General features: G+C 38.8%; 1 protein-coding gene across 3 annotated transcripts; it reads left to right on the forward strand.

Annotated features, from left to right (window-relative positions):
- The first annotated feature begins 7,795 nt into the window (after positions 1–7,795).
- On the forward strand, positions 7,796–24,088 carry GHITM (growth hormone inducible transmembrane protein). 3 transcript variants are annotated; one of them, XM_024561180.3, is made up of 9 exons: positions 7,796–7,864; positions 9,506–9,671; positions 10,882–10,981; positions 12,229–12,340; positions 13,355–13,496; positions 16,513–16,621; positions 21,262–21,450; positions 21,905–22,076; positions 23,801–24,088. In XM_024561180.3, the coding sequence occupies exons 2-9, from the start codon at positions 9,543–9,545 to the stop codon at positions 23,883–23,885; spliced, it is 1,038 nt and encodes a 345-aa protein (XP_024416948.1). In that variant the 5' UTR covers positions 7,796–7,864; positions 9,506–9,542; the 3' UTR covers positions 23,886–24,088. The 3 variants fall into 3 exon arrangements, with proteins under 3 accessions (XP_024416948.1, XP_024416947.1, XP_045051968.1); XM_024561179.2 differs by having other exon boundaries at positions 7,831–7,954; XM_045196033.2 differs by lacking the exon at positions 7,796–7,864 and adding an exon at positions 7,989–8,143.
- Positions 24,089–25,520: the final 1,432 nt, after the last annotated feature.

Here is a 25,520-nt window from a genome sequence, read left to right on the forward strand (position 1 = left end):
CCTAATTCCAAAACCAGGTAAAGACATAACAATGAAAGAAAACTACAGGACAGTATCACTAACAAACATAGATGTTAAAATCCTCAACAAAATATTGGCAAACTAGATCTAGCAATATATTGAAAAGATCATACACCATGACAAGTGGGATTCATCCCAGGGATGCAAGAATGGTATAATATTTGCAAATCAATAAATGTAATACACTACATAAACAAAATGAAAGGCAAAAACCACATGATCACATCAATAGATGCTGAAAAAGGATTTGATGAGGTACAGCACCCATTTATGATACAAACCCTCATCAAAGTGGGAATATAGGGAGTATTCCTCAACATAATAAAGGCCATATATGAGAAACCTACAGTCAAAATCACACCCAATGGGCAAATCAGAAAGCTTTTCCCCTATGGTCAGGAACAAGACAAGGATCCCATTTTCACCACTCTTATTCAACATAATGTTGGAAGTTCTAGCTACAGTGATCAGACAACAAAAAGAAATTCTAGCTACAGTGATCAGACAAGAAAAAGAAATAAAAGGCATCCAAATTGTAACACTGTCATTATTTACAGACAACATGACAAGAAAACCCAATAGGCCCCACCAAAAAGCTACTTGAACTATAAAGTGAATTTGGCAAAATAGCAGGATACAGTCAATATTCAGAACTTGAATGCATTTTTGTACACCAACAATGAATTATCAGAAACAGAAATTAGGAAAAAAATATCATTTAATATAGCAATGAGAAAAATAAAGTACTGAGGAATAAACTTAACCAAGGAGGTAAAAGACTCAGAAAACTATACAACACTGAAGAAAGAAACTAAGGAAGATACAAATAAATGGAAGCATATACTGTGTTCATGGATTGGAAGAAGTAACATTATTAAAATGTCTATACTAGCAAAAGCAATCTATAGATTCAATTCAATCCCTATCAAAATACTAGTGACATACTTCACAGATTTAGAACAAATATTTCAAAAATTTATATGGAACCAAAAACAACCATAAAGAGCTTCAGCAATCTTGAAAAAAAAGAACAAAGTAGAAGGGATCATAATACCCTATATCAAAACACGTTACAAAGCCACCATAATCAAAACAGTCTGGTAGTGGCATAGTAACAGACACATAGTTCAATGGAACAGAATACAGAGCCCAGAAATAAACCCATGTCTCTGTGGTCAATTAATATTTGATAAAGGGGACAGAAGCATAAAATGGAATTAAAATAGCCTCTTCAACAAATGTGTTGGGAGAACTGGAATGATACATGCAAAGAAAGTGAAACTTGATCACCAACTTACACCACACACAAAAGTAAATTCAAGATGGATAAAAGACTTAAATATAAGTCATGACACCATAAAAGTCCTTCAGGAGAACATAGTAAAATTTCAGATATCCCACGTACCAATACTTTGCTGATATGTCCTCTAGGGCAAGGGAAATAAAGGAAAGAATAAACAAACGGGACTACCTCAAATTAAAATGCTTCTGCAAGGCTAAAGGAAACATCATCAAAACAGAACGAACCATATGGGAAAACATATTTGCAAATGATAAGGGTTTGATCTCCAAAACATACAAAGAACTCATACGACTCAATGCTAGGAAGACAAACAATCTAATTAAGAATTGGGTAAAGGACCTGAACAGTCACTTCTCCAAGGAGGTCATACAGAGGGTCCATTGGCATATGAAAGGATGCTCAACATCACTAGCCAGCAGAGAGATGCAAATTAAAACCACAATGAGATACCACTTCACACCAGTCAGAATGGCCATCATTAACAAAGCAACAAACAACAAGTGCTGGAAAGGATGCAGAAAAAGGGGGACCCTAGTGCATTGTTGGTAGGCATGCAGACTGGTGCAGCCACTGTGGAAAACAGTATGGGATTTCCTCAAGAAGCTAAAAATAGAAATAAAAAATATCCCACTGCTGGGATAATACCCTGAGAATCGTGAAACAGCAATTCAAAGGAATCTATGCACCCCAATGTTCATAGGAGCATTATTTACAATAGCCAAGTGGTAGAAAAAGCCTGAGTGCCCATCAGTAAATGGGTGGATCAAAAAAGCATGGTACATTTATACAATGGAATACTACGCAGCAGAAAGAAAGAACTCCTACATTTCACAACAGTATGGATGATATTGGAGAGTATTATGCTAAGTGAAATATGCCAGGTGGGTGGTGAAAGACAAATGTCATATGATCTCACCTATAAGAGGAACATAGCCCTGGCTGGTGTGGTGCAGTGGATTGAGTGCTGGCCTGCGGAACAGAGTTGGTTTGAATCCTAGTCAAGGCACATGCCTGGGTTGTAGGCCAGGTCCCCTGAAGGGGGCAAGCGAGTGACAACTACACACTGATGTTTCTCCCCCTTTCTTTCTCCTTCCTAGAAGCATGGAAACCAGGGAAAGGCTGACATTGACCAGAGGGAAGGGGGGAGGGGAAGGTGTAATCAACTAACAGGTATAAATGACCCATGGGCACAGACAACAGGGTGGAGATCGACTGTGAGAGGGGGAACAATGTGTCAGGCAGGGGAGTGCAATGGGGGAAAATTGGGACAACAGTAATAGAACAACAATAAAGAGAGAGAAAGAGAGAGAGAGAGAGAGAGAGAGAGAGAGAATCTTATTCTATTTACCAGATCTTTGGCAAAACAATTGTCATTAGTCATTGACTTAGAGTTCTAAGATGACCAGTCAGCTAAAATGCAACCTAATGGACTCTGATGGGACAGAGACCAAGCTGCTCCTTTACAAAACAGAAACAACAACAAAAAATTTAAACAAAAGATAAAGTTCCAATAAACAACTATTCCTCGAAAAGGAGGGACTGGGACTAGCCTTAGAATCTTATCTTACACTCCCTTTCATTCTAGACAGATGAGAGAAACAGGAGAGCTATCAAACAGAAACTGACTTACGCCCATGGAAGAACAGAGAAACAAAACTAACAGACAATTAAAAGCAATACGCACAAGAAAAGCAAGCAATACCCAAAAATCCATATTCCCAAACCAGAAGAAGATTCCAACCAAGTCCCACACTGAGGAACTGGGATTTTTCTTCTCACTGAGCCATGCCTACCACCGAGTGGCACCTATTTATTCTTACAAAATCCCAGGTGGTTCAAAGAATCCAAGTGGTGACGCAGGAGTCCCTGGTCATGCACACCAGGGACTTACCCCATTTGGAGTCCATTGACTCCCCAGAGAAACTGGTTACCAGATATTTGTTAGAGAAAGCCCAAAGCAACAGCGATTCATTCCAGATTTAGTCTGCAGACCACCAGATAGATGGCTAAAGGCCAGAAACCAGATGGCTTTCTGAGGATAAATCCAATCTCTTACTGAAAGGTGAGGTTGAAACCAGAAAAGCTGGCATTCATGTTGCCTGTCACCTACCAAGCCCAATAAGCAGAGACAGGGATTGAATCTTTATGGGCGCTTTCTTCAGATGGCTGGCGATCTGAGAAGATGGCAGGTTCACAGCCTCATGAACTGTCTCACATTTTCTTCCAAGCCAGCCTTTTTATAACAGTGAATATAAACAGTGCGGTGAGGGGCTTTGAAATTCAGGGAAAATTAGATTAAAAAACTGCAGCATTCTCGTCCTGGGTGGTTAGCCGTTCAGGGCAGGCAGTTGTCTGTCTCTCCCTGGAACCTAATGGCCTGGATGTCTCCACTTATTCCCCAGGCAGTTGTCTTTAGCGATGCCCCAGGAGGTTGAGCTGTCTCTCCAAGGAGTCAGGATAGGCCTTATCTGCAGTCCCTAAAACAATAGCTTTAACATATGCTTTAAGTACTAGGCTTATAACTATTTACTTTAAACTAAAATTTTCCAACTCTTGAGTCCCCCTATCAAGGTGACAGGAAGTGCCAGGGTTCCTAGGATCAAAGATCTTCCTTGGCATAATTCCCGGGCAGCTGCTAAAGATCTTAGCTCAGGGTCAGGGCTTCCGTGTTCAGACAGCCTCTGGGACTCCCCCTGACCAGAGTCCAAAAGCCATCCCAGTGGAGTCACCAGAAATTAAAACTGGAGGGGAGCCACGTCAGGGGCTCATGCTGCCTGTCACACTGCTTACCCAAAAAGCAGAGCTAGAGATTGGATTGTAATTGTACTTTTATTAATATCAGAGGCCAGCCATCTGAGAAAGTGTCAGGTACAAACTCTCACAATCACCTTCCCTTGAGCTTTAAGAAACAAGTTTATGCCCTGGCTAGTGAGGCTCAGTGGATTGAGTGCCAGCCTGCAAACCAAAAGGTTGCCAGTTGATTCCCAGTCAGGGCACACGCCTGGGTTGCTTGCCAGGTCCTCAGTTTGGGGCATGTGAGAGGCAACCGACTGATGTATCTCTTGCACATTAGTGTTTCTCTCCCTTTCTCCCTCCCTTCCCCTATCTCTAAAAATAAATAAATGAAATCGCTTTTAAGAAAATAAAGAAGTTTATACATGGGAAAGATGGGAATTTGGAAGGGGGAAATTTTAGGGGAAGTGCGGATGTGCTGTTTCTCTTGGGAGTAAGGGGAAAGGGAGCTGAAAGGTGAGTTGTGCAGCCTCTTCCCAAGTGCACTCCCTTTGTTCTGGTGCTATCCCCCCATTTGCTTTAGCATTCCTCTCTTCCCTGGACACCTGTGGTTTATGGCCAGGGAGGCTATGTATTCTCTGGTTAAGGAGGAGAGGTATAAGCCATTTGCTCTCAAGTGCCCTTGGTTAGGGGAGATAAAGTCCTGTGATTCACCAGCTGGCTGTAACTTGCTCAAACTGTTTGGCTTTGTTTCATTTTCTTGTCTAAGTTTCCTCATTCTACTTGCCCAGGAATTTCCCTAGCTCCTTACTATCCTGTCTCACACCTATTTGCTAGCTAACCAAACTGAGTGAAGATCTTAAGTAAGATAAATTGATTGTGCTGGATCTGTTCACTCTCTTAACGGACAAATGTTTCTACAGTGTTTTCCTGCCATTTTCAGAGTAAAGAAATAACTGTATGCTGCCAAACTGTTTTACTACCCACATAAAATGCAAACCTTTGTTTGTCAAGATTTACATGTTTAGAGGATTATCGTAAATCATAATTAATACCTTATGACACAAAATTTATAAAGTTTACATGTTGTTAATCACCTTATCTGAAATAGAAACCTCTAGGGTTTACACAGCTTTGTTTTTCTTTATAGCACCTATCACTGCCAACTACTTTGTCTCCAACAAAAAGTAAGCACCTAAGGGCAAGGACCTTGTTTTGTCAAGACAATGGTATTACACGTGTTGTAGTCATTCCTTTACAGTAGTCCCCCTTTATCCTCTGAAAATATGTTGCAAGCCCCCCCCCGTGTATGCCTGATAATAGTGAACCTTATAATATACAATGACTTTTTCCTATACATACATAGAAACCATAAAGTTTTATTTATAAGTTAGGCAAGAGATTAACAATAATTAGTAAAATAGAACAATTATAACAATATAGTGTAGTAAAAGTTATGTGAATATGGTCTCCCTATTTCTCTCAAAATATCTGATGAGCAATCTGAAAACCAACACAGCATGGATATCACTGGATTTATCACCTAAAAGACTCTAATGTTTCTCAAAACCTAAACTGCCATGAACTGGGCTTGCTTACAGAAACTGGAAAGAATTCCCAAGAACAATGATCAAAGTGCCAAATGCAGAAACCAAGATGGCAATGAAACATTGAGTGCAAAAAAGACCACGTGCAAAAAGGTTGAGTGCAACAGAATATGCATGCCTAAAATAATTTAATCAGTCCACACCACAGCCTATAAATGTAGATAGAGTCCTCTTTCCCAGTCAGGGAGAAGGTGCTGTTAGAAAATGAGTTCATTCCTTGATCAAAGAACAGAGTTTCTGCTCTGCGTTACTGAACTGTCTTGTTCTATTCGCACAAGTAGCACCGGGCAGAAGGGCCTTGGTTTGAATCCTTGAGTAGGATGGGTTGGTAACAAGATACAACAGATACGCTGGATTAAAGGGATTATTCATGTCTTGGACAGGATAGAGCAGGACTATGCAAGATTTCTTCACACTACTCAGAATGATGTGGGATTTGAAACCTACTATTTCTGGAATTTAATATTTTCAGACTCAAGGTTGACCGCAAGTAAATGAAACTGTGGAAAATGAAACTGTGGATAAGTGGGGGACTACTCTATACTCCTAGGGTAGTGCTTGGTATAAAGTGAGACTTGTTACAGGTGCAAGGTTCATGTGCCTGATACTTCCAAAAAGAAAAAAAGGCCAATATTCAATACATCGGAGTTTGTGAGACAGGCTAGTAAGCCAGGACAAGCAGAATAGGGAAATTGAGACAGACACTTAAATAACCAGTGTGCAGCCATATAGTAAATCTAGATGCCAAGCAACTTGCAGCTATCTAGTAAATCCTATCTTTCATACCCCAAGAACACTTAAGAGTAAATAATTTGTACTTCTCCCCAACCAGAGGGTAAATAGGTTAAATCACCTTACTCGGGGGAGATAGATAGCAGAAATCCACTTAGTGCCATTTGCCAACTATACCCAAGGACAAATTAAGGGAATAAATCTCATTTTGGCACATCTACTGAGATCCTCTCTTAAAACTTCCCCTAGAAAAACTCCCAGTCTTTAAAAACCTCTCTCAAAATGAAGGTCCCCGCAGCATGTGCCCTCCTTCCAGTAGCATTCCCATGACTCTCCCTTGCCTCCTCTTTCCCTTCTTTCCCCACAGACATGAATCTCCTTTTAAGGGATCCCACAAGGCTTGCAACCAGGGAGCAATGGGTGACAGCAGCTGGTCCCAGGCTAACCCCCTAAATCTGCCCCCAAACTCCCCTTTTCTCTGACTGAGATCCAACCCAGCCTTTTTTTTTTTTTTAAGATATTTTTAGAGAGAGATTTTTAGAGAGAGAGGAAGGGGATATTTTTAGAGAGAGAGGAAGGGAGGAAGAGGGAAATAAACATCAATGTGTGGTTGCCTCTTGTGTGTCCCGGTGGCCTGCACTGGGGAACCTGGTTCGCAACCCGGGCATTTGCCCTGACTGGGAATCGAACCAGTGACTCTTTGGTTCTGATTCGCAAGCCAGTGCTCAATCCACTGAGCCACACCAGCCAGGGCCTAAACTCATTTTCTCACCTAGCAGCCTAGGCCCTTCTTCGTTTCTCTGCCCGCCCCCGCCCCCGCCCCCCCCCCCCCTTTAATAAATGTCCAAATCACCTGGACTCATGTTGTAAAGTCTTTCCTGCACGAAATCAAGGACTCACACGCTACTGGCCAGCCCAGTACCTCTAAATTGACAAGGGGCTGCTCAAGCAGAATTCCTCTAGTTATATTAGAATCACTGTAGCAGCTATTAGCCTGAAGGCCATCAGAGAAAGTAAGCATTTCACTCTCTTACAGCCTCAGTAAATATTTAATGAGTTAAGAGTGAAAGAAAACAAAAATAACCTCATCGAAGAGCAGAGAAATGACTTCTCATTTTACAGATCAAGATGGTAGAATAATTTTTAATTCTCACACCACTTTCAACTTTTGAGTAATTTTTGTAAGTTACAAGTGAAACTGTTCAGACAAAAAAAAAAAAAAAACAAAGAGCTCTACTACCAATAGCGAAGATAGCCGAAACACCGCCCCTGCCCGCACCCAAAGTGGATATGGACGATATAGCTCCCATTAATCTTCGCGCATCACGCGCCTCCAGCCCGGAACCCCTCCTTCCTACTGTGCCCCCTGTCTGTCAGAGATCTGCTCCTGATTGGATGTGCGTAATGTTGGCCGCTTCTCCGGATATTGCGTCACGCAGCGAACCGGTGAACTGTGCGCACGCAGACGGTAAGAGGCGGGAGGACGGCCTAGGCGTGCGCCTCTGCGTTTTGCTGTCCCGGAAGGGGGACTACGCGGTTGAGGTGACCGGAGGCCGAGGTACCGCTCTTCAGACCCGGCAGGCACTGGAGATCGCCGTGTTCTCAGTCCGGCCCTCGGGGGCCCGCTGGGTGTGCCTGGGGAGGGCTGGACACGGCGGCGCTGCTGGCTGCGTCACAGCCTGGTGCCGCGTTAAGATCGTATTGAGGGTGACCCTGTGAATGCGGGCGGAGGCTGCGGGGCCCAGGGGTAGGCAAGCAGGCGCTAGCCCTCGCTGCCGTTTTCTCCCTGGACAGGGAGGTGCTGAATCATCCCCGCCGCTGGGCCGTGCAACAGCCGCCCAGGAGATAAGGGGGTGCCTGAGGCGGGGGTGGTGTAGGGTGTGAGTTGACTTTGGGAGGCCGGAGGCTTGTCCCAAGCTTCTCTTGAGAGTCTAGTGAGCTGGGCGAACTTCCTCGAGGACCAGGCTCCTGAGCTTGTTAATGCTCACAGAAGCGTAGAGAGTATTTATCTATTTTATACCTGGGAAACCTCAGTCTCAGAGGCCAAACACACTTGGCAGCAGAAGCAAGATTCCCACCCTGTTCTGTTAAGCGTCACGGGAGCCACTCTGAGCTGGGGCGGTTCCCAGTAGGTGTATTGAGGACTGAGGGAGATACACCGCAGTTGTTGGCTGAGATGATGCAATAGCATGAAAGTCGTAGAAGAACTTGGTATTTTCCCGAAGGACAGATGCCCAGTGTTGTATGTGGTGTACATAGATCCGGGGGCAGAGCTGGAAGTGCATTGAGATGGGTGTTTTTAAGCAAGGACTCTTAGCTTTGGGTGTTAGCTAAAATACATATTCCTTCGTCCCCTTCCTAGAGATTGAGTCATTAGGACCAGAGTAATACTCCGGAATCTAAGTTTTAAAATGCATCCCAAGTGGTTTCAGTAGCTTGTTATATTGTATATCAAATTTTGAAGGGAAGTAATTTGGCATGTTTGCCAGAAATTTGTTTGGTTTTCACTGATGTCTTTTAACCTTGCAATGCTGTATGACCTTGAAGAGTTAATCATCTCTTCCTTGGACAACATTTTTCCTCAGCTCAAAAGTTACACTACAGGGGTGTTTTTTTAAATTGATTTTATTGAGGTGTCATTGATTAGTAAAATTACATAGGTTTCAGGTGTACAGTTCTATAATACATCACCTGTATGTGGTATTGTGTGTTCATCATCCCAAGTCAAGGCTCCATAGAGCCTCCTTTTAAATTTTCCCATTGAATGTTGGTATAATTCTTAAGTCAAAATCACATTTATAAAAGCAGTTACACACCATGTAAATTCTGTTAAGACATCCACTCTGTATTAGCCACATAACCTCATAGTGGTATGTTTTGTTACTGCGTAAACTGGGGTTCAAAGCTAATTTGGTGATTCATCTCCAACTGGGTTTTGTGGGGTGAATTTAACAAGAGACAAGCAGAAGGTTTATCATTAACGTTTTAAAAGGTCACTTTATTCCATCTTTTCTGCTGAGGGATGGTTGGCTCCTTCTTACCTCTGGACCTCTCATGTCATTTCCTCAGTTGGTTCATGGGTTATTTTTTTGTCTTTGTGTCTAACTAGCATTTTAGATCGGCTTTGGTAAACCTGGTTCACCACCATGCTGGCCGCAAGACTTGTGTGTCTCCGGACACTACCTTCCCGGATTTTCCACCCAGCTTTCACCAAGGCCTCCCCCATTGTGAGAAATTCCATCAGGAAGAATCAATGGCTCTTAACACCCAGCAGGGTAAAAATAATCTGAACGTTTTTCTATTATTGTCTCTCTTTGTGCCCCTAGGACCATTGCGGGGGGGCGACCTGGCGCAGATGGGGATACTATGAAGTTCCCTCCTCTACCATTAGTCATTTACTGGAACAATTAGCCCTGATAATGACCCAAAATAGCTTTCTCCCCACCAGTTTGGTATCTTTCTGTTTCATCTTTATCTCATGTGAAAGATAAAAGGAACCAAAATTTTTCCTGTCTTACAGCAATTACAGTTTCTCAGAGTAGTTTGTGAGATTGAGGGATTGAGAGCGATGGTATAGATTGATTCATGGAGCCTATAATCAAAAGTTTAAGAACCTAGGATTGTTACCAGCTGGCCAATAGACATTGCTAAATGTCATTTCACCTCTTGTTTAGAAGATAGTGAAATCAGGTTAGAGAGAAATCCATTTCCTTTGATAATAGATACCTCTCCTAACATTCAAAGCAGAAATATGAATTTTGAAATGTGAGGTGGATAAGGAAATATATAATATAGGAGGGACAGGGTTTTTCCTCTTAACTGTTTCACTGTTGAAAAGGAGTTAAAATATAGGTAGTAGACATTCCTTCCTTTGGGTCTGTGTTAAAGAAAGAACCTTTCCTGAGACCATTTTCCAGATGAAAAACAATATAGCTAATATTGAACACATATTTTTAAAAAGTTAGTGTTTAAATATAATAGATACAAATAAAATTTGTAGTTTGGGGAGGAAACAATTCCGAAACTTAAACTAAGAAGATAAGTTGTAATGAATTAGTCACTTTGAAAATAGAGCACGAATGGGGTCTACATACAGTTGTGGGTTTTTTAAAATTTTTTAAAAGATTTTATTTATTTATTTTTAAAGAGGAGAAGGGAGAGAGGGAGAAAAACATCAATGTGTGTTTGTTTGCCATGTGCCCCCTACTGGGGATCTGGCCCCACAACCCAGGCATGTGCCTGAACTGGGAATCAAACCGGTGACCCTTTGGTTCACAGTTTGCACTCAGTTCACTGAGCCACACCAGCCAGGGCTCCACATAGTGTTTTAGATTGGCTAACATACTTTCATTGTAGAATTACATGTGTATAAAGTATCATATTACTTTATATAGTTTTCTAGTATAATGAAAGCCTGTTTTCATTTTGTCGTTAACATTCTGTTTTGTCGTGGATGGTGTATGTCTTTGTTTTCATGTGTATCAGGAATATGCCACCAAGACAAGAATTGGGATCCGACGTGGCAGAACTGGCCAAGAACTCAAGGAAGCAGCAATGGAACCATCAATGGAAAAAATATTTAAAAGTCAGTGTCAGTTTTTAGTTATTAAGTGAAGTCCATAAACAGCTTCCTAAAAATATGTGCAAATTTATGTGTATGTGCATTTTCTGGGAAGAAAGCCAATTATTTTCATCATTCTCAGGGATCTAATGACCCAGAAAAAAATGATACTTAACACTAGATTTAGTGGTTCCCAGTCACAATTGTTCCAGTGAAAAATGTTACTTTCACCATTATTTATATATGTATAGCTGTTAAGGAAGTTAATTTGAAGTTGCATAGACTTGTTATTCAAGCATGTATTTGTATATATTTCAGGTCAAGAATAAATTGTCAAAACACCTATGTTAATCAAAGCCTAGCTGTTCAGGAAGGGTCCTCTTAACTAGCTGTTCCTATAAGTCCTCTCAGGAAGCAGACCCATTCCTTTCACAGTTTGGATCTCAGCCTTGCAAGTTCAGAAGCTAGATTGTTAATCTACCCAAAGCCAGTAAAGAACGCTACTGCTCCTTCATCTTGCAAAATGTTAATATATTATATTGGGAGAGATCCCTAATTAGTATCCCTCAAGGTATATATGATCACTAAGTTGGCTCTAGAAACCAAGTTATATGAATCCTATAGCCACAGAATAGTAACATTCCTAGTGAACTCATTTAGTCTAAAGTGAGTAAGATGATCTTTATGAATACCTTCATCCAATTAGACTTGATAAGTTAATTGTTTCTTTCTCAATACTAAAATAAGAGCACCCTCTCCCTTAATTGAGCTGCTTAAACACTGATTCCATTTTTCTTTGGTTCCTTTTTTATTTATTTATTTTTTGTTTCCATATAAAACACCATCTTTGCTAACTGCACTTCAGACAAATGTGATACAACATTTAACATTTCTTTCTCATCTTTACTTTCTGAGTGTCATGAGAATACATCCCAGACTCTTACCGGTAAAACAACATACATCACAGAAGTCTCCCCACATCAGCAGATACACCACCCTCAGTTTTGTTGGAGTGAGATTAAAGGTTAATCAAGGGTGATTATTTTTGTACTGATTATTATACCTATGTTTCAGCAGTGTTCCTTTTTTTACCGGTCCCCAAATTTTCAGGCCATTTCTATATGCCCATACATACTAATTATGGCTATTACAAAGAAGTATGGTATATAGTTTGATTTCCCTCACTTAAATATTGGGAAGGGCTTACTACAAGCATTTTAATTTAGTCAAAACATGACAATGTGAACCTGCATTCTTCCTGTGTTCTACAGTTGATCAGATGGGAAGATGGTTTATTGCTGGAGGGGCTGCTGTTGGTCTTGGAGCATTGTGCTACTATGGCTTGGGAATGTCAAATGAGATTGGAGCAATTGAAAAGGCTGTGTAAGTAAATGGTTCCCTAACAGTTGTAGCCTTAAATGTTGGGATTCTGGTCCAGCCAGTCTCCCGCAGTGCAGATGAAAGACTATCCAGGCACAACGAGAACTGTTTTTACCTGGAGAGAGAAAGGGGGAGTAGCTCTCTGTAAAGAGAAAATGCTCCTGACTGATCTTCCCATAGGGTTTTTATTTGCGTATTCCCTATGCACCTTGTGATTTTTATGCATCATAAATCATCCCCTAAGCTTGGGAAAGCTGTTTTCAGTACAAAAGCATACAACTTGTGAAAACAGAGAACAATAAGGGTCAGTTGACACACAAATGTGCACAACTTTCTTATAGTAAAAGACTGTCCTTTAGAGCTAATGAACTAATGTATAACTACTAAGCAGGATGTGAGTTAGACATAAACTATATATGTAAAGGTCAGCCTGGCTCCAAAGCTAAATGCTTCAATAAGCAGAATACAATTGCCTAAGTTGATTAATAGGTTTGTTTACCTCATACAAGGGTTCATGTTTTGGGACGCCTTTCCCTGGGAACCTACTGCCACTTCCTTCCAGCCACATTTGGCTTCTGGCATTGTGCCTCTGGCCATGCTGCCTGAGGGTCACGGCTGCAAGAACCAGAGGTGGTAATCCCCAACATTAAAGGCTCCAATTTTCTTTTCATCCTTATCTTTTGCCACTTTTGGAATGTTGAATGTCTAGTCTTCCAACTGTGTAGAATATACATGAATAAAGATAGAATCTTTTGTTTTGACTTACAGTTAATCAAACTTAAATATTCCTTTTAAGTTTATATGTATTTAAGTAGGGAGAAAATATGTTGATTTGTACATGAGCCAAGTGTTTATATGTCTTCTTTTACTTTTTACGGTAACTTCAATGTATGCGTCATTTCCGTGATAAGTGAAGTGAGTAATATTTAGAGCACTAAGAGCCTCCCAGCTAATCTGAGTCAACAAAAGTTTACATCCAGAATCTTATAAATTAACCACATGGTGTTTTCTTTACAGAATTTGGCCCCAGTATGTGAAGGATAGAATTCATTCTACCTATATGTACTTAGCAGGAAGTATTGGTTTAACAGCTTTGTCTGCCCTGGCAGTGAGCAGAACTCCTGTTCTCATGAACTTCATGATGAGAGGCTCTTGGGTGGTAAGTCATCTTGTTTTTGTTTACTTTTTCCACTGCATAGCAAAAGATCAGACAAAATAAATATTGGGGGCCGGGTGTTAAATGGAAAGAATATCTTACTAAATTGAACAGTTTTTTTGTTCAAATAATAAATGAATTATTAGTGTAGCTGAGACAAAGTAGGAAGTACATTGTGAGTTACATCAGCTATTATTCTTTGTTAAATGTGTATTTTATAGTGACCAAGGGGTTGGAGACCAAACTTATACAGGAATGTACTATTTATCTAGCAGCAGATGTCAGACAGCCTCTATGTTGTATATTTTACAGCTATTTACTAAAAATAAGGCGGACCCCAAACCGAAGCATTCTGTAGTGTTAAGAGTAGAATAGTGCGGTGCTGCAACTGTTCTGAATTCTCTTGACCCTACGTGAGGTGTATTGAATGAGTGTTTCTTGTGCGTTTGTCATTTTACTAAATTTCAGAACTGATTACAAATGTGGTGCCTATTTCTCTACTTTCTGGTTGAAGAGATGAACTAGAGTAGGTGGTAAAGGATATACAATAAGAAGTAGAAAGTTTAAAATCAGTCGAAAGACTGTTTTTGTCTTGAACTATAGGGGGGTTCCTTGAAGGACAATTTTATCTCATCAGGGCCATTGAGGCCTAGCATTTTTTATTTTAGGAGAGAACAGGGATAGTCCAGATTTGCAAAACAGCTTGAGCAGAGGAGGTAGTCATGAAAAGTGACTTTACAACTCCATTCGAGTATTTGAGGGCTAGAGTATGAAGAAGCAATTAGAAAGGGGATGTATGATTGCCAAGCTGAGGAGAGTGCCTACGCTGTGAGGGGCCTTTGCAGCCATTGGCACAGCAAAAGTCTGATGGGTAATTTGAGTATTTAGAACTAATGTGGAAGAGACAAGCAGGTGTGCTAGCTGAGCCTTTGCAAGATACAAGACGAAGGATGGTAATGTGAACTAGAGCAATGAGTGTGAGACTCGAGTGGAAGGGAAGGTGGGAGAGTTTATGTACTACTTAGAGATTTCCCATGGGAAACCAGTTCTCCCCTCAGGTAACCCAAATCCATCAAACTTCCAAATTTGTACATTCCCACTATATTTTACATTCTGAAAGGAGAACCATTTATAGTAGCCATTTGGACAGTACGCTATTCTTAGGATATTGCTTCTCAGATAGCTCTCCTGAATTGTCTAGCTTAGAGGTTCATGAAGATGCAGAATAAGCTTGGTGCATTCTTAACAGGAATGTCAGATTTAATCAGTAGTAAATAATTTTAAAATAGTGCTTTTTGTAATAGACATGGCTATATAAAAATATGCAAAAGAGATTAGCCCACAAAATAGGACTCCAAAGAAGTTTTGTGCATGGGCCAAATTGTCAGCTCTATGTGGGCATAAGATCACTCTCATATGCTGTTTATTCACTAATTAAATAAAATAGTTTGGAAAGCCAGACAGATTCTACAGAGATGAAGATGTAGCTTTGGGGAGGATCGTGGCAGGCATACACACAGATAATGTCTAGTTTGTAGTAAGTGTTTTTGGAGGAGAGGCATCTGACATATCATGGCAGTCAGGAGACCAACCATAGAAACTTCCCAGACAAGGAGGTAACCCTTTATATAAATTATTTAATGTTTATTATTTTTTTTAGACAGAGGGGAAAGGAGGGAGAAAGAGAGGAAAACATCAATGTGTGGTTGCCTTTTGCATGCCCCCTACTGGGGACCTGGCCCACAACCCAGGCATGTGCCCTGACTGGGACTCAAACTAGCAACCCTCTGGTTTTGTAGTCCATCACTCAATTCACTGAGCCACACCAACCAGGGCAAGGTGGTACCCCTTGAATAAGTCAAACAAATAGGAAGGAAGGACTTACTCTCAGGCATGATGAACCTGGGGCATATTTGCAGCCATACTAGTTCAGTGCAGCTATAATATGTAGAGTAAGGGAAGCTAAAAGGCAAAAATGGAAGTGGATTATGGAGGACCTTAAAAGAAAAAATGTAATTGTAATAAATGTCCTGAAAATGCTTTGCACAGAAATGTATGAAGTGGTTTTTATTAACTGTTCTCCACTGGAAAGTGATAGGGTAGAACCCAGTGTGCTTTCCTGTATTAATATGAGAGAAAACAGCTGTTCTGTTCAGCTGTATTACATCAGAGGTTACACGGGCAGATGCCTGCATGTCAGACAGATAATGCAGATGAGTGAGGCAGGCCTGGTCACACAGGGGATTAGTGGCATCTAGAGAAAAAGCCCTCTCAGCTAAGAGCATTTACACTGAATTGTTTGTTTGAGTATTTGGCCAAACAAAATACCTGCTACCTGATTCTGTCCAAAGGTAATGAGTATGCAGTTTCTCTTTTAAATTTCCTGAAGATTTATTATCATCTTTCTTCCATTACTTACATTTCTTCCTTGTTATATACACAAGGAATCTTTAAATATCATAACACTGGAAGTCTAGGAAAAGAAAAGGGGAGAGGACCAACTCAGCCAGAAAACTGGGAGGTTAGAAACATAGTCTTATTTCTCATCTTTTCCATGTGCTGCTTCTATTTTTCAGGTTTTCTTTTAGGAAATACAGAGTTCAAGGCAATGTGCTCTACATATTCTGATTGGTATATCATGACTAATACTTTAAATGCTGTCTGTGCTATACTAAAATAAATATCATTAAAAATAATTATTCTAGCATTCTTAAAGGGATTTTGTTAAACTTTTCTCTAAAAAGAATAAAGTTTTTAAAAGATAGTGTTATTAGTCAAAGCTTAACTCATTCACTTGAAGCTGTCTGCAAAACTTCATGTATGGCAGTAGGGGCACTTGCTAACTTGGCCAAACTGAAGTAAAGACCTTTAATGTGCTAGAAAAACATAGGATTCCATTTAATAGCCTTCATCTTTGTAAACATGGTTCATTTGAGGGACTAACTTAAATTAGAATGTGAGGGTTTCTACTTTGTTGTTGTATACGGACCAATTTTCCTTAGTAGTATGTGTCTTTCAGACAATTGGTGCGACCTTTGCAGCCATGATTGGAGCTGGAATGCTGGTACAATCAATACCGTATGACCAGAGCCCAGGCCCAAAGCATCTTGCATGGTTACTACATTCTGGTATGTTCTAATTTTCAACTGTTACTAAGTAAATCTTGACTACTACCTTTTTGGTTGCTCTTCACAGCTATAAATGCTTTGTACATAATTTAATTAACCCCCATGTTTAGAAAATGCTTATAATTTTTTGCACTTACTACTGGTTACATACTGAGACCATGGGCATCCCAAGTATTACACTTGCCTCCTTTGACAGTCTAGTATATGCAACGATTTCTTTTATATATTTTGTCTAATACCAAGAGGATTTCAGATCTGATACACGTCACTTGAGAATTGTTTTTGTTTATGTTTAGAAACATAAATGGTGAAAAGAAGGAGGTAAGACATGTGAAAGAATAGGAGAGGAGGTTTTTGCAGTGGAGCATTTGGAGAAAGAAAGCAGTCCCAAAAGATTTTTGGACATGCACATTTTTGTCTGATGCATTTAGCTGAGTCAGTATTAAGATAATTCTTGGTATAAGGTTACATTGGGCAGGGCAGTGTCCGTTCAACCCTACTATTACAGAACGGTTCTAATATCCTTTTAGGTATATGTTGTGAATTTTCCCTTAAGTGTTATAAGACATTATCTGAAAGTTTAGATAAGTTTTCCACCTCAAATATCCCGTGATATTCTGTCTCTGGGTTGAATAAAGAACCAGCCAGACCCAGAAAGAAAAATGCTTCTTACAGATGCATGTTCTTTACCACAAAACAAGACATATCATAAGCATTTCCTTTAAACTTTCAGGGAGACAGACTCTGAAATGTTTTAACATGTTAGTAAATGGCAATTAGGTTTTTGGCAGTCAATAACAAGTTTCTGGTGTGAAATGTATCATTTATATTACTCATGTGGTATCCTTATTTTGGTAAGTAGGAGACAGCTCCCCAACTTAGATTTTCAAGTCTTTTTCATTTGGTATGAGGTTATTCAACCACAGATACTCTCCCTGAAACTTTACAGGACAAAACACTTCTGGTTTGGAGGGAGATGGTCCCTTATCTAGTACCAAAACTGCTTTTAAGAAAAAAAAGTATTCAAAATAAATACAGCATATGCATTTGCTAAGAATATATCCTTTCATTGAAACACCAACATCCTCACCATCTGAGTTTTAACATTTACATTTATGTTTCTAAATCTCTGGATTATGGTGTCTTGGCCCATGAGCTGAGTTCTGCACCTGTTTCCCGTTTTAGACACTTAAGTTCCTTGAGAAAACAGGTTCCGTGTCTTTTTATCTCTGATTAATAGTAGATAGTTACTTGTTGAATTGAGTTAAAATACCTTTGTAGTTTTAATTCTACCTTAGAGAAGCATTTTTACCTGGTTTGCTTAGAAAACCCCTTTTAATATCATTGTAGCACATAAATTACTTGAGTCAGGGTATTATGTGTGTTGCAGGGGTGGGGTCCCCAAGACCACCAATTTATTTAGTGATTGATTTGTATTCAGAGCTAGGGTTTATTACAACAAAAGGATGCACAACTGGATCAGCAAGAGGAAAAAATAAGAGGCAGAGCCATGGCCAGCATGGCTCAGCTGGTTGGAGCTTTTGTCCCATACACCAAAAGCTTATGAGTTCAGTTCCCAGTCAGGGCACATACCGGGGTTGTGGGTTCAGTCCCTGGTTGGGGCGCATACAGAAGGTAACCAACTGATTTCTCTCTCTCTTCCCCTCCCTTTCCTCCCCTCCTGTTCTTTCTCTCTCTCTCTCTAAAAGCAGTGAAAAAGTGTCCTCAGGTGAGGAAGTACAGGCAGATTCTGGAGTGTGGAGAAATATACAGTATTCAGTGCTCTCATTCCTCAGGGGACACTGAGAATGCAAAAAGTGCAGTACGTGTGATTTCTCGGCCCAGGGAGCCCAGTGGAACCTCAGTGTCCAGTTTTTATTGAAAGCTGATTATGTAGGCACTGTTCTAGCAGCTCTCAAAAACCAGACTCCCAGAAGAAAGGCAGGTCTTCAGAATAGCTCACAGTCTTTGCACAAATAGTCTAACCCTATCAGTTAGGTAATGGTTTAAGTGCCAATTTCTCAGAAGAGTCAAGGACTAATCTGGCAGTCAGGCCTTTGTAAAGATAGCCTTAGGCCTGCTTTATTAACCATTCCTGCACAATATGAAGGCCAGTTTTTTTCTTTTTCAATTGTTCAAAATTTGCTTTATTCTTCATAAACATCTTAGAAAGCTGTTCAGACATTAGCATGTTCATATTTCCTGAGGAAACTGACGCTGGGTGAGGTCACCCAGGGAGCACCAAAGTCAAGACTGACACCCCAACCTTATTTCTTCAAGTCCTGCACTCTATTTTATTTACTGGCATGATTGAGATGGGACCCAAAATGGTTTTAGGTAATTTAAGGACAACTACTCACAGCATCAAAGGGATATCAAAGCTGGCTTTTGACCCAATATTAACACCCAAATATATTCCATTTTCATTTTTTATCCAGATGTCTAGCATGGCTGTGGTCACAATCAGAACCAAGGGATACTTTGCAGGAATTACTGAAATGCTCTTGAAAAACTGTTCTAATTGTGTTATACCCCCAGCTTTATTGAGATATAATTGACACATAATACTGTATAAGTAAGTTTAAGGTATACAGCATGTTGAGTTCATACATTTATATATTGCAAAATCATTACCACTGTAGCACTTCCATTTCATACTTACCGTTTCTTTTTTTTATGGTGAGAATATTTAAGATCTACTTTCATAACAATATTCAAATGTATGACACTATCATTAACTAAAATCACTGTCAAAAATTCAGAAATAACGTAAGTAAAACCAATGAATTACTGAAGTAGTAATGATTAAAAGTTTTATTGTACACACACCCAAATGATAGTCTGAAAACCAGGAACACTTAACCAAAAATGTGGAATGAGGCTCGGATATATTATTATAAAGCAACTTACATAATAAGAAAGCAGTGGCTGTTTGTTCTCTACACAGTGATTGGTTATGATAGAATTTTCTGTGGTTACCTCATGTCATTCTTGGTAAATAATTCAAATACTATTTACAGTTTCCAGAGGCTTAAGCAAGAAATGACCCAGGTCAAGTTAGTCTTGCAAAATAAGCTAAACTGAGCATTATTTGTATGACTAAACTGGTTTTGTCTGCCAGGGAAAGTTCAAGGCTGGTCTCTGTTGGTTTTTTATTTTAATGTCATTGTGCTGTACATTAGATCCTCAAACTTGTTGATCTTTATATTCTCTGACCATTATCTCCCCATTTTCCCCAGCTCCTGGTAACTACCACTGTACTCTCTCTTCCTCTGAGTTTGACTTTTTATATTCTACCTATAAGTGAGATCATATATTTGTCTTTGTCTGACTCGTTTCACTTAGCATAATGCCTTCAAGGTCCATCTATGTTGTCAAAAATGGCAAGATTTCATTTTTGTGGCTGAATTATTATAAAACTCAGCTGCGGGATTGCTAGCTATAATTTTTCAAAGAACTAAATGCCAGTTTTCGTTCACAATAATAGCGAGCTGTCCTTGTTAGTTTTATAATTCATTTGTCCTTAAACAGAAAACATATATTTCCACTTAAGGTTTTTATCAGAAAGTATAACTGACAAGGCGGGGTGGAATTGATGAGGGTGGGAGGTGGGGATTGCTGGGGTGGGGGAATTGGTAGGGGGAAAATGGAGACAACTGTACTTGAATAACAATAAAAAACATTAAATTAAAAAAAAGTATCACTTAAAACTCTCTGAATAGTCTCTTTAAATATTTTGATAAAAATGTTGCTGCCAAATGCAAAACTAATGGAAATCCTAACAGAAATGTCATACAGAGAAATTTTTATCCAGTATCTTTCCTAGATCAAAAAATATTTTTTAATTCATCTTACCACTTGATCTAGAAACATTACTCTTGCAAAAGAAACACACTAGTACTGAAATTCCAATGTGAAAATAGCCCTTTGCCTGTCCCTTGAGTTAAACTATACACATTTAATGTTTAAGAAAAGCCTAACTTCTTGTACTCACCACTGAAATAATGCCTTACCTAAGATTTATTTTTTAGTTGAGTTCTATTTATCTTTGTTAATTATATTATGGAAAACTATAATTTTTATAGGATGTTTATAAATATCTTGACAACTTAAATTATATTTTCCAAGTTGTGATCACATTCCCTATTAATGCGAGGTAACAGTAGTGCCTGTCCTTGAAGTTTCTCCATTTTAATATTATCATAATATGCTCTCATTTTCTCGTTTTACTTTCCTTTTTGCAGCAGGAGATTTGACCTTGAGCTGTGCATTTTAAGCTATTTTAATCTCAGTTCTTATATGTATGAATATTGTTATAAAGACTAATGTTAGGTTCAGATCCAAATAAGTAATGAACTACACAGAATTTGACAGAGTTACTAAAAATTTAGACTAGTGTTTGTACTTACAATTGTGACTGATTGGAACAGTGTTTGATTGTGTTGTGATTTTAGAGTCTGGATAGCCCAAGTTTTAGTTGTAGAATTTTGGGGGTAGTATTACCTAAATAAGGGGAGGCTTTTTGTGATTGTGCTGTTTACCGATAAGATATAATATGTTCAAATGGGGTGTTAGTTAGAAGTACTAGTTTTCCCTTAGGTCATTGTTTAGTAAAAAGTGACCACTTGTTCTTTCTTCAGGTGTGATGGGTGCCGTGGTAGCTCCTCTGACGATATTAGGGGGGCCTCTTCTCATCAGAGCTGCGTGGTACACAGCAGGCATCGTAGGCGGCCTCTCCACTGTGGCGATGTGTGCACCAAGTGAGAAGTTTCTGAACATGGGCGCACCCCTGGGAGTGGGCCTGGGCCTTGTCTTTGTGTCTTCTCTGGGTAAGCCACTGTGCTTTGACACCTGGTTCTTTGTTCATGATGCCCCAAAATCATCTTATGTACTCAAATATCTTACTGGAGGGGATATATTTAGTCATTTTTAAAAGTCGTTTAAAAGATAAATGCTTATTAGACTGGATTTTCTTATTTGGCATCATGACAGACCATTACTATTGTTTTTACCAAGTACATCTAAAATGGCAAAGGTGGCCTGGACAACATGAGGATTGCCCTGATGCAAGAGCATTCCTGTGATGTGGGAACTGACTCCTTGCAGGAATGAGTGTCATGGGTTTTGAACTGAATGTACACAAAATTAGACTGTGCTTATACCCAGATGTGTTGTTGTCTGGCAGTATACCAAATAAGTATTTTTAGGTAAGGTTAATTATAAACCCAGTTATAGAAAAGTCCTTTTTTAAATCAGAACTTTTTTTTCCTACTTTGATTTCAGGATCTATGTTTCTTCCACCTACCACTGTGGCTGGTGCCACTCTGTACTCAGTGGCAATTTATGGTGGGTTAGCTCTTTTCAGCATGTTCCTTCTGTATGATACACAGAAAGTAATCAAGCGTGCAGAAATAGTACCAGTCTATGGAGTTCAAAAATATGATCCCATCAATTCGTAAGTAGTCTTTAATGTCTTTGTTACGTAAAGACATTTGTGTCATTTGTCCTATTTTGTTTTGTGACTGTATTTATTTCTTAGGGCTGCTGTTATCAATTATACAAATTGGGTGGTTTAAAACAACAGAAAATAATTCCCTCACAATTTCAAAGCCAGAATCTAAAATCCAGGTGTCATCAGGGTTGGTACCTTCAAAGGACTCTTAAGGGCGAATCACTCCCGTGCCTCCTCATCTTGTTATAGCCAGCGTTCCTCGACTTGTAGATGCAGCAGTTCAATCTCTACCCCTTTTTTTTAAATTAATTTATTTTTTAATTCTTTTTTATTTTTAAACTTTTTAATTGTTTATGCTATTACAGTTGTCCCAATTTTTTTCCCTTTGCCCCCCTCCTCCCATCTACCTCAGTCTTCACATGGCGTTCTCCCTGTGCCTGTCTCTGTCTCTTCTTATGAGGGGTCATATTAGACTAAAAGGCCACTCCAGTGTTCATCTTAACTCACATCTTAATTACATCCACAAAGTTCCTATTCCCAAATAAGGTCACATTTACAGGTGACCAAGGATTAGGACTTAAAATTATCTTTGAATTCAACAATCACTATTTTATTTCTTTTGCTCTTTGGTCTATTTTCCCTCTCTGGTAAAGCTGTGTATCCACAGAAATTAGATTGTATTGTAACTAAGTGTAATAATTAATTAGTTAATTCAGAGTATTTTTTAAAGAAATTTATTTATTTATTTTTAGACAGGGGTGAGGTAGGGGATAGGGAGAAAGAGAGGGAAAGATCAGTGTGTGGTTGCCTCTCACATACCACCTATTGGGGACCTGGCCCACAATGCAGGCATGTGCCTTAATGGGGAATCGAACTCGTGACCCTTTGGTTTATAGGTCAGCACTCAGTCCACTAAGCCATACCAGCCAGGGCTAATTTAGAGTATTTTCAGTTAGCCTTATGGTGCTTATAGGTCAATTAATTTTTATATTTAATAGACTTTAGCACTGAAGAAAAGATTTCTTAGTCAGGTATTCATTGGAAAGTGTACATAAGTGACTTGAAATGTTTAATAGAAAAGCCTGTTTCGTTAAAAATTGGAAACACCTTAGTATGAAAATTTTATTTTGGAGATACTCAAATTTAACTTACATTAAATGTTATAATGCTTTTTTCTTTTCTTTGCCTCCCCACCAAAGTAGTTTACTTTATTTAAACAATTTCCTTGAGCTTTATGGTGTTACCACATTTTTTAAAATAATTTTTTTTAATTAAAAATGTAATGGTTTTTAAAATGCTGCTCTAATGCGTACAGATTTGTAACTGTTTGGGTGAAGTGAGGGTGGGGCATTAAGGGGTTGTATTATATTTTAAAACGTCAGATGTGTGTCTGACATGTTTTTGTAAAGGTGTTTCTTTGGTTTTGTTTTGATTCTTTATTGTCTAGCACCCACTTTTTTCCCACAGGGTGCTATACTAAAAGTAGAGTTTTAGAGAATAGAATAATGATTTTTAAACTGTCCTTTACCATTTAAACTTCCAGAAGAAAATCTTGACTATTTTCTTATCTAGAACTTCCTTAGTTGGCATCTTAGTTTAAAATTTCCATCTTATATACCTGGACAAATAATCAGTATTGCTTTTCCTTCTTTTCTAGATTAAGAAATAGTTTTTATCATTGTTACTAGAATTGTATCATATTTAAACAGGCATTTTTTTTCCCCTAGGATGCTGAGAATCTACATGGACACATTAAATATATTTATGCGAGTTGCCACTATTCTAGCAACTGGAAGCAACAGAAAGAAGTGAAGTGACTCAGCTCCTGACTTCTTTAGTGTGTCAGACACCTTGCTTGTTTAATAGGGGCAGGTATTCATTAATAGTTTGTTCAAGCAGCTTTCGTTGAAGTTTTGAAGATAAGAACTTGTCATCATGTTTGAATTGTCCTAGTAATGTGATGCTTCAGGTCTGCTTTTTCTTCTGGATAATAAATTCAGTAGTTGTCTGCCAAATGAGCGCACACGCAGTCAGTTCTTATGTTTGAGTAATTCTAAAATGCTTTAATGAGTAAAAACTGAGGCTTGTGTTGTGAGAATTTGTTTTATCTTTTAATTTTTTTAAGTGAAAATTAGCAAACTTGTGTTTACCTGCGTAAATTTTGGAATGCAAAATATTAACAAGTAATGTCATGAATGGTATAGAGGTTTGGTAAAAGGACCAGAGAGAAGTAAAGGGTCACCAGCAATCTTTCTTTGAATACTTAGACTTTAGGACTTGTGTAATTGGTGGTGTCCAGTGAGAGGCAATCACTTTTTACATTTGTCTGCTGAACTTAATCAGAAGCATTGAGCATAAAAGAAAGACATGAGTGATGCATTTTCCTGGTGTTCCTTTTTAGTTCTCTTTTTAAAGTGTAGATATATGATCACGTTTGGCTCCCCATTGTTTGACATTGTTAGGACACTTAAGAATTTTAATATGAAGAATTCCTGATATATAATGCATGTGTGTGTGTGTGTGTGTGTAAGTTTTACTTTTGTGTATTCTAGAACAAAATATCCTTAGAATACCTCAGGATAAAATATTCAAAGTGTACAGTAAATAATATGTTCATAGTTGCAGAAATTTTTGCCTATTTATTGAAGTGTTTAATAGAATACATGCTTGCTTTTTTCATCTCTTCAGGCTTTGAAGCTTGGATTAGGAAGGCCTATTTGTGGCTTACACTTGAGATATGAAGGCAGTTTTTCTCCTAAGACTTGGTTTCTTGCATTCCCTCTTTGACCAAGCACTAAAAAAAAGGAAAGCACAGAACTCTTTCTTTATGGACTATATTAGTAAAAAATGTAATGGGCAGAATACTTCATTAGCGTGTCCCCTGGCAGAATTTGCCTTCTCTCCTACATAGACTGTTACTTAACTCCCTTGTGATGTTTGTAAGTTGTTTTTTGTTCGTTTGTTTGTTTTTGGAAGAATCATCTTTATTTTGTTTGCATATATACAGTTTGATTAGTTGCTTAGTACTTTATTTCTTCCCATTTCAAGTCTCATAGCTTGCCATATAAAACATTGCCTTTTTACTATCGAACTGCTATATAAGAATGTTACAAAATACAAACTATAAACTAAGATAAACCTCTTTACAGTATTCAGATTAGTGCATTGAAACAACATTGATATAGGCCCTAGCTGGGTAGGTCAGCTGCTTTAAGAGTTATTTTGAAAGTTCTTAATGAATGAAGTATATATGATTATTGAGATGATTGGTGTTTTTGACAAGCATTTATTACAGTAATACAGAAATAACTACCCTAACCACCACAAGTTACATAGGATGCTTATTTTTGAAATAATAAAGATTCCAGCCAGATGGTGATTGGTCTGTAATTTTTCCAGCTGAACCATATACATACTATTTAAATAGTGGATTTGTTCAAGAAAGCA

Source organism: Desmodus rotundus, chromosome 4, assembly GCF_022682495.2.
Source record: "Desmodus rotundus isolate HL8 chromosome 4, HLdesRot8A.1, whole genome shotgun sequence".
Lineage (NCBI taxonomy): Eukaryota > Metazoa > Chordata > Mammalia > Chiroptera > Phyllostomidae > Desmodus > Desmodus rotundus.

Coding starts and splice junctions, on each gene's coding strand:
- GHITM (XM_024561180.3), top strand. CDS start 9,543: ATGCTGGCCGCAAGACTTGTGTGTCTCCGGACACTACCTTCCCGGATT. Junction 9,672..10,881: donor GGCTCTTAACACCCAGCAGG/GTAAAAATAATC, acceptor CATGTGTATCAG/GAATATGCCACCAAGACAAG. Junction 13,497..16,512: donor TGATGAGAGGCTCTTGGGTG/GTAAGTCATCTT, acceptor TGTGTCTTTCAG/ACAATTGGTGCGACCTTTGC.